Here is a 9,181-nt window from a genome sequence, read left to right as displayed (position 1 = left end):
ATCCCATGCAAACGTCCCTATCTTGCTCCTCTCTCCCACGAATTTCTCTTTACATACATACATACATGTATCCATACACATAGATGTAGTATCTTGGCCGTATCATAAAACTTGCATGCAATCTAAACCGCTACCAAAAGTTTACATCATATCTATACATTACAGTTTTCTTGTAAAATCACACGGATGTAACATTATTTATCTATTGTATTTTAACTTGGGGTTCTTACAAATTTGTACGCTACAAGGATTAGGACCAATAGCGACGACATTTAACAACGCTGCCAATCCGTCACAAACGCTCAAATATCGCTATTAATGCCAACAATTCATCAATAAAAGCAGCGACATGTTGCCAGTAAAAATGTTGCCGCCACTAACAGTCAGTGGCGAAGCTTGAAATTTTGTACGGGGGGGTCGAAAACGTATATACGCAAAAGTTTCTATAGAACCGGGGGGTCGAAAACATATATACCCAAAAATTTCTATTCGAAAACTGCATATATAACACTACTGGCGGAAAAGTTCGGGGGGTCGGGCACCCCTCCCGGCCCCTTCAAAGCATCGCCCCTGCTAACAGTTAGGGTTTTATTTGTGACAAGTCGCCACTAGCATATATAAAGCCACAGGTAGAGAAAAAACCCTCTTTTCATCATCTATTTAACTTTTTTGTTTATGTTATTTACGAAAATGGTACCGCATTTTCCTATCTGCAAATAAAATAAGGTCAACGGTTGGGATCAACTTCGTAGACAGGTTTTCGTCTTCTATATATGTTTAAGAGTTAAATGCCATTTTAGTCCCTGTGGTTTGAGCCATTTTGCCAGTTTAGTCCAAAGGTTTCATTTTTAACCTGTGGGTCCAAAAAGGTTTCACAGTTGCCATTTTAGTCCACTTGGTTAACTTCATCAATTTTTTCTGTTAACGAGAAGGCCACTTTGGTCATTTTGTATGTAATTCTGTTAACTAAAAGGGCAATTCAGCCATATAAAATGACCGAATTGGTCTTCTCGTTAACAGAAAAAATGGATGAAGTTAACCCAGTGGACTAAAATGGCAACTGTGAAACCTTTTTGGATCCTTAGGTTAAAAATGAAACGTTTAGACTAAACTGGCAAAATGAACCAAACCACAGGGACTAAAATGGCATTTAACTCTATATTTAAGCTATGAAATGTGTGATTATGCATAACATGCAAAGCATGCATGGGTACATACCCTACCCACCATTTGCATTATGCACCCAAAAGAAAAGGCAAACTGGCACTTGTAGCCTCTTATTTCTCTCTCTCTCTTCTTTACCTCTTATCTTCCCTCTTTAACTCATAAGCCCCCAAAAGCAGATCCAAGGTGATTGTTAATCTGTCAACTCAAAACCATCAATCAATCAATCAGTCATATCACAGCCCACATAATCTCCCAAACAAGAACATGTCCATCTCCTCCTCCACCACCTCTCCCACCATCCCTCACCTCCTTCACCACCTCCCTCCACCTCCTTCATGCTCCGATCAGCTCTGCTGTGTTCACTGCACCAACTGTGACACCGTCCTAGCTGTATTCTCTTTTTCTACCCACTCTTTCAGGGTCCTTCTCAGTTAGGGTTTTGGTGTTGTTTACGTTTATTAACTGTTTTTCTTTTTTATGAACTTTATTTAGGTGAGTGTTCCTTGCACCAGCTTGTTCAAGACAGTGACAGTCCGGTGTGGTCACTGCACCAACCTCCTGCCGGTTAACATGCCTGGCTTGATGATACCACCGTCAGTGAACCAGTTTCATTTTGGTCACAATAATATCTTCGCTCCTTCTAGTCATACACTTCTGGTAATTAGTATCACATATTTCAATATTTTATTTTCTAAGTCTTTTTATTATTTAACAACAAAATCAAATATATTATTAAAAGACACATATGCTACCAAGATCCGTTAAGTTATATCCAAATTACAACACATATAACGAAGTTAAAATTAGTTTCAGTACGTTTATAAAATGCAATTTTGGACTTATATTATTTTGTAAGTGAGTATCATCCATTAATATTTAATGTTTTTTTTTACAGGATGATCAGATTTCAAATGGGGCTTCAAACTTTCTGATCAGCCAGAATTATACAGGTGATTTTTCGCTGGCTGACCTGCGAGGATTTAGGGAGCTTCCAAAGCCCCCTGTGACGAATAGACGTAAGTGAAAATTTGATCTTGAATTTCAATTTACCTTTTGTTTTTATATTTCCAACACTAGAACTGTGATAAAATAGATGATTAAGACAACATTTGGAAACTATTTTTCTTAAACTAAGTACAAAAAATTCTTCTCACTTGATATCAGAGTTTGATTTATCCACTTGAGGTCATGTTTTTTTATGTTTTTTTTATATATTTTATTAGTTGTGCTGATTATACCTCGTGTGTAATTAGTGTTGCACGCAATCTCTTGCAAAAGAAAAAGAAAACAATCTATGCAAGAGGAATCCGATTGCATTTTTGTTAACTTAGTAAACTATCTTAATTTTTTTCTTGTTACAAACTATGAATCTATCAAAATTAAGGGTAGGCGATACTACACTTTCAAAGAACTAGCAGTAATTTTTGTAAGACTGCTCTCTTTGAAAGTTTTAAATAAGTGAATTCAATTGTTAAAAACTTTTCTTTTCTCATATTTCTATGCTCCTAGCTAGCTCATGTCTAAATTTTAAAGCCACTTCTCTCTCTATCTCTCTCTCTCTCTCCCACACACACACACACAATTTATTGCCCTAATAAGGGTGTAAGGAGTGGTTAAACACTTTGGAGTGGTAAACCAAAAAACCGACTAATTAGAGCGTGCCATGTCAATCAGTCAAAAATGTTTAAACTTTGCTGAAAAGTGTTGGCAATGGTTTAAACATTTGGTGAAGTGGTAAACTTTTTAAATAAAAAAAAGGAAAAAAATGTGATTGGTTGAGATTGGAATGGACCCCACCCCACACCCCCCCCCCTCTCTCTTTCCTTTCTCCTTTCCCGCATCGGTAAAGCATCACCGATTTTAAACCCATTTCGTCAACATTGTATGCGGCAATGGGGTTGGCAGTGGTTTGCCGCCCATTGCCGAATCGGTGAAACTAGTTTGCCGCCTCCACTCCTTACCCCCTAAGTTTTTTTTTATATCGGCAAAAGGCTTAATAAATGATTAATTAAAGTGCATTCACATACTAAACGACACTAACCTAAAATTTTACTTTAACTTGTTTTTTGAAAGAGAGATTTTGAACTAATATGACTCTAAGGCCACACGGGGTGGTTCACTAGTGATGGGTTCTAGTGATGGGAGCACCCAATCAAATCATGCCATGTCAGCACCCAATATTTTAGTGATAGTGATAGAAATGTAGTGGGGGTGGTATCACTAGTGATGGGGATTCCAATGTACAAGTATTAATGCACAATGTACAAGTCATACCTATCAAAACTCAAAAGTTTAACGCGTGATCTGTGTAACGCGTTAAAGTTACAATGCGTGGAAAAAACACCGGCGGCGGTGTTACGAACATGTATAACGCGTGATATATTCTCATCACGCATGTGCCCCGTGTGGCCTAATGTCCTAGAATCGATCATTCATTGTTTTAAGTATCCCTAATTGTAACTTTCTTTCATTATAATACTTTAACATATATGATGAAAATGATTTGGATGTCCTGGATTCGATCATTCATTGTCTAAGTATCCCTAATTGTAACCTTCTTCCACAAAAATACTTTAGTATATATGATGCAAATAATTTGATATGTTTTCCTCCAGTTTTGTAGGGATAAATAATTTATTTTTAAACTGTAAGTAATCAAACTAATAGGTTAACATCTTCAAATTTACTATCGTTTGTAACCTTGAGGTTTCAGATCTACTGCTGGGTGAAATAAACGTGCATTTAAGAAATAAACTAACTAACTGCAAAACATTTTCTGGCATATGAAACATGGATGAGGATCATTACAGAACACTAATTATTGCGAGAACAAAAAGAACAACTCTAAATCACTAGATTTTATGATTTAAATTTCATATTTTTTAAATTTTATATTTCCTACATTCGCATATATATTATATATATGCATGGAAAACCTTATATTTTTACCTATACTTAGTCTACATACATGTAGGTAATTTAACCTACACAGAATACACATATGTGTAGGTTATATAAAAAAATGAAAATTTTTCATATTTTGTTTTAAGTTCTAGTGTGAGAAACAATAAATATTCCATTTGTAACATTTCCCTTTACTTTTTAGGTTTTTAGGATTGAAAAAATGAGTGATTCATTTTGTTCTGCGTGTTCTCGCAATATTTAGTGTTCTGCATAGAAACTTCTCCTATGAAACATCATCATATATAAGATTCATTTATTATTCAATTTATTTATAAATGTTATAAATAGTTATATATTACTCTTATAAAACATGCATGCGTAAATACAATTTTTTTAATGTCAATTGTTACTTATATATAGTCTACTTTACACCATTTCTAATTTTAAACTATCCTTTTGCCAAAGTTTGAACCTTGAACCTCGATCCTCTCTAAGAGGCATATATCTCTACTAATTAGTGGGCTAATTAACCCGACATTGGTTGCTTAATTACATGGTTTTACTTTTACACCATGTTAGGTATCTATCATAAGTATTACCAAAAATATAACATAGTGAATGTAGGAACTGTTCGCGTAAATAAATAAAATAAACAAATTTTTATTAACTGATTACAATACAGAAAATAGAAAAGCTAACACTATTACAATTACAACTGAATTAAAAGACAATACAAGAAGGGATAGAAACAAAAGGGCTGAGTCACGTGTACACACGCTTCCCTTAAAACAAATTCCGAGTCTCTCAAGAGTACTCGTTTTGTTTCCCAGGGTACAACAGCCGGAGCAGTAGTACTGCCGGAGTTCGCCTACAACCCGAAGGTTACCTTGAAACTTGTATGAAGAAGATAATCAGAAGTGTGTAGAGAATAGTTTGCATATAGCTGTTGTTGCCTGTATCCCTCTGATGTGGGTATGGAGCTGTTTTTATACAGCTCCTAGGTTGAAACAGTCAAAACGAATTAAATGAGAGGTTTAAATTGCATTAAACGTCTTCAATGCAATTTAATACGTCATTTAATTCTCAGTCAAAGCCTATTAACTCGTCAGTTACGAAGCCATGTGTACTCGCGCGCGCATGCGCATGACTGCCATGTCATGCGCCGCATCACCTACCACTTGGTCCTTGCAACCCTTGTGCTCCACCATGCGCGCGCGGTCAAAAATACAAAGGCGGCTCTCAAGCGGCTCGCGGCGATGCGAGCGTGCGAAGTGCGCCATCAAAGCGCCACATTGCGCCTCATCGCCCACGCCACGCGCGCGCTCGCTTTGCGAGGACACTAGTGTGTGCTTCCATGAAACAATAAGGATGGAGAGTTCCACCTTAAATACCCATTTAAGTTTCATCTCTCCTCATATGTGGGAAAAGGTGCTACTTTCCCTTTTGTTTCAGCATTCAATGTTTCAAACACCCAACTTTGAGCATCGATATCTTATTCATCTTAGCTCGGTTTTGGACGTGGTTTAGTTCGTTGCGAAGCTCTTCCAACATAGAACACAAACCCACAAATAAATATATAAAACCCGCTCATTTTATTATATTTATTTCTAGTCCAAAATAGGAAAAAATCATTTTCCTATATTTGTGAAAAATGTTATTTTCACCTATTTTCCAACAGTGAATGCCTTTAAATATTTGAAATTATTATAACAGACAGATATTGATATAAACAGCAAGTTTTTTTTAACTAGAAGGTAGAAAATGTCATTCATCAACCACTTCAAATTATTAGTTGTACAATTTTTGTCACAGTGTATATACCATGTTAGATAATTAAATGACTAGTTTAGTCAATACATATGTTTAGCTTGTATACTATAAACACTACAATTTCAGTTATAAAACATACTTAAACCCCATAAATAACAGAGTGAAGATGACTAGAACACAATATCTAAACCGTAACGGTCTATAAAAACTTCAAACACACAATCGTAGAACTATGAATATAAAACACAACATGATAATCAACATAAAACACACTAATGTTAGTCATTCGATAATCAAAGGCTTATCATCCAAAACACAACACAAAACCCACATATATGGCGTTTTAATAATCTTCACTATGGTATTTGTGGGTTTTGAAATGTGTTTTATGGTTGAAATTATGGTGTTTTATGACTTTTTACACTTTTTAGGAAAATGGACTTTGTAGTCAACTCTCACCCCTATAAACTAAATTGTTTATCGATTATATATTCAAGAGCATTTACCCCAAACAGAATATCATGCGAATTTGGTGGAGTGGTAAGGGGGAGACTTGGGTTTCTAAGAGACCCAAGTTCAATTCCTGCTTCTCCCCATTATTTTTCAGTGACACCGGGTGACGATGGGAGACTAGGCGAGTAGGCGGCGATCGCTAGTTCGATCCTTGAACTAAATGAGTTTTACCTCACCGCACTGTCGTGCCTTTGGGTGAGTGTTCACAGGCTTCTGCCCTAGGTGAGCATTTTCCACAGTTCGAAGACGAGTGTATCCCGATGTGGTGAATTTCACCAGTAGCCCATTTGGAGGATTCGTTGGTCGTTCAAACAATAAAGAATATCATGCGAATATATGATTTATGATCAACTGGCTTAGTTTATAAAAATACATTTTGCTCATTAGATTATTATTGTAATTTGTTGATTAAATTAACCTCTTGAATAATTGATTAGTAATGACAAATTAAGAAATAATGAAGCTACACTTTATTAAAAAAAATATTTAAAACAACTTAAAACTATCATTAATTACTATGTATTTTGGATTGGTTGATTGGTCTTTTAACCCAAAAAAAGGTTTTTGAGACTTTGTAATTGTTTTACCTAGCTTCTTGTTAGATTTCAATGTGTAAAATATCCACCCTTTAAAAAAATTATTAGATAGATTATACATGTTGGATAGGAATTATTTTATTTTTCTTTTGTCCACAACTGTACAATTATTATTGGAAAATGAGTGATGAGTGCACAAAATTTGAACAGATTTGACACTGATATTTGTAGAAAAAATAAGAGAGGATGGGTGAGGTAACTGTATAGATACCCTTTCATTCCTCATATTTTAAATTGTTGCAAAATTGACAAACGACAAATTAAAGAAAGAATGACATAGGGAGAAAACAAGAGACACACTAGAAAGTAAAATTTGATGGGCTTGTTTCTGTTCATGTCAGCTCCAGAGAAGAGACAAAGAGTTCCCTCGGCCTACAATCGATTCATCAAGTCAGCTTTCATCATCTCCTTTTTTTTCCATGATCATATACATATATTTTTAAAATCTAAAAATGCTAAACAAAGAAGAAAATAATATGAATATATATAATGCAGGGAAGAGATTCAAAGGATCAAAGCTGGGAATCCAGACATCAGTCACCGAGAAGCCTTTAGTGCTGCTGCTAAGAATGTAACATGTCTTCTTCTTTATTACTTTAGGGTTTTTACTTTTATACAAGTTTCAATTTTCAGAGTTTATTTATTTTCCTTTGATTTTTCATCATGAAATAATCTTATAAGTTTATAATGAATGCTCATAGATATATCATATATCATGTAATAATTTTCACAAAGCTGTTTTTCATACATTTATTAAATTAAAATGTGAACGAATATTAATGTTTTTTGATCACTCAGTGGGCCCACTTTCCACACATTCACTTTGGTCTGATGCCTGATCAGACGAGTGCGGTGAACAAGAGCAGCATGCGCCCACAGGTACGCTTGCTGTTTATATAATTTCTCTGTTGCATGCATTTGCAATTGTTAAAATAATATTTGACTTATTATTATATTAATGTGTGTAGGATCACACAGATGTTGGTTTCATGAAGGATGGTTTCTTAGCTTCTGCAAATGTGGGCGTTGCTCCGTACTAGTTACTCTAAACCCTACATAATTAACTTTATCGGCGCATGAAGTTATCTACTTGTCTCTTCAAATTTTAATGTAACAACTGTTTCAAATATCACACTCCTTTATGCTTCAAATCTGTCTCCACCAGCCCTACCTTCATACACAGTAATTATTGCCGACAAGTATGCCAAATTATATCACAACTTTGAGAATATAATTTATAACATTGCAAGAATATATGTATATACATATGATAAAAGAGAATCTTGACGTTGGTCATAATTAAGAACATGGACTATTATTCAGGGTTACACTTTAATTTGTGTGTAGACAACTTTTATCAAGACTGTTGCTGTCAAGAAATTTTGTAAAAGCTCTTCTCTTCCCACCACAAAGTAAATTAATTCCTGAAAAGATGACCTAAAAAAAGCAAGAAAAAGTACATAAGAGATTTTTCACCAACATCTATACCAACATGTTTAGCAGCATGGTGCCATTATCTCTTTTAGAGATGCAAAAGAACTTTTACAAGTGAAGAAGAGACAAAGATTTGAATAAATTTTTATGTTTTGTATGAATTTTGCAATTTTCTTATGTTAATATAGCTTATATAAGTAATAAATAAAATATGTGATTCATTGCTAGGATTAGTTTCTCTAAATGGACAAAACTATGGCATAGACATGAAAACAATAATTAAACATATAGAAACACAATTATCATGTATTTACCTAGCAAACCAAACAATGTATATACTGAAAGTTGGATCAATGTGGGTTGAGGTTCTACAATCTCCTATCTTTCTTGTGCTCAAAAACACTTCCTGAAGCTGCCTCGACCCTTAGGCTACTGGCTATGGTTACAAGACGATACTATATATGAAGAATGATTTGTTGTTCATGGTTTTGATCTGTCTCGACTCTTTGGCTTAAATCCTAATAAAAGGGATTTTGGCTCATATTGACAATGATGTCATGGACCGACTATGATTCACACATAATTCTTGACATATGAGTCACACTCAATGATGGTGGTCAAACTTGGTCTAACGAAGACTGGACTTTTTGACTGTTTAAGATTTTGAAGAGCGTTTGTAATTGGATTCAGAGAATATAAGTCCGAGATTCGCGATGTCATTAATGATGAAGGTGTTGCCAATGGTTTCCGATGAATTTTATGTCTACTAATTTGAGAGGCGTCCGGGATGGCCGGAA

At 35.0% G+C, this 9,181-nt stretch overlaps 1 protein-coding gene across 1 annotated transcript; it reads left to right on the top strand.

Annotated features, from left to right (window-relative positions):
* Nucleotides 1-1,241: 1,241 nt before the first annotated feature.
* LOC110864276 (axial regulator YABBY 5) lies at nt 1,242-8,101 on the top strand. Its single transcript, XM_022113311.2, has 7 exons — nt 1,242-1,557; nt 1,660-1,824; nt 2,063-2,183; nt 7,292-7,340; nt 7,446-7,521; nt 7,749-7,829; nt 7,919-8,101. Exons 1-7 carry the CDS (start codon nt 1,432-1,434, stop codon nt 7,988-7,990), a joined length of 690 nt encoding a protein of 229 aa, XP_021969003.1. The 5' UTR covers nt 1,242-1,431; the 3' UTR covers nt 7,991-8,101.
* Nucleotides 8,102-9,181: the final 1,080 nt, after the last annotated feature.

This window comes from Helianthus annuus, chromosome 6 (genome assembly GCF_002127325.2).
Source record: "Helianthus annuus cultivar XRQ/B chromosome 6, HanXRQr2.0-SUNRISE, whole genome shotgun sequence".
In the NCBI taxonomy this organism is placed as follows: Eukaryota; Viridiplantae; Streptophyta; class Magnoliopsida; order Asterales; family Asteraceae; genus Helianthus; species Helianthus annuus.
This window is presented reverse-complemented; position numbering and strand designations above follow the sequence as displayed.

What these genes read in the sequence shown, in the direction of transcription:
- LOC110864276 (XM_022113311.2), top strand. Translation starts at nt 1,432, where the DNA reads ATGTCCATCTCCTCCTCCACCACCTCTCCCACCATCCCTCACCTCCTT. An exon ending in CTTCTAGTCATACACTTCTG is followed by an intron (nt 1,825 to 2,062) that starts GTAATTAGTATC and finishes TTTTTTTTACAG; the next exon opens with GATGATCAGATTTCAAATGG. An exon ending in GCCCCCTGTGACGAATAGAC is followed by an intron (nt 2,184 to 7,291) that starts GTAAGTGAAAAT and finishes TGTTCATGTCAG; the next exon opens with CTCCAGAGAAGAGACAAAGA.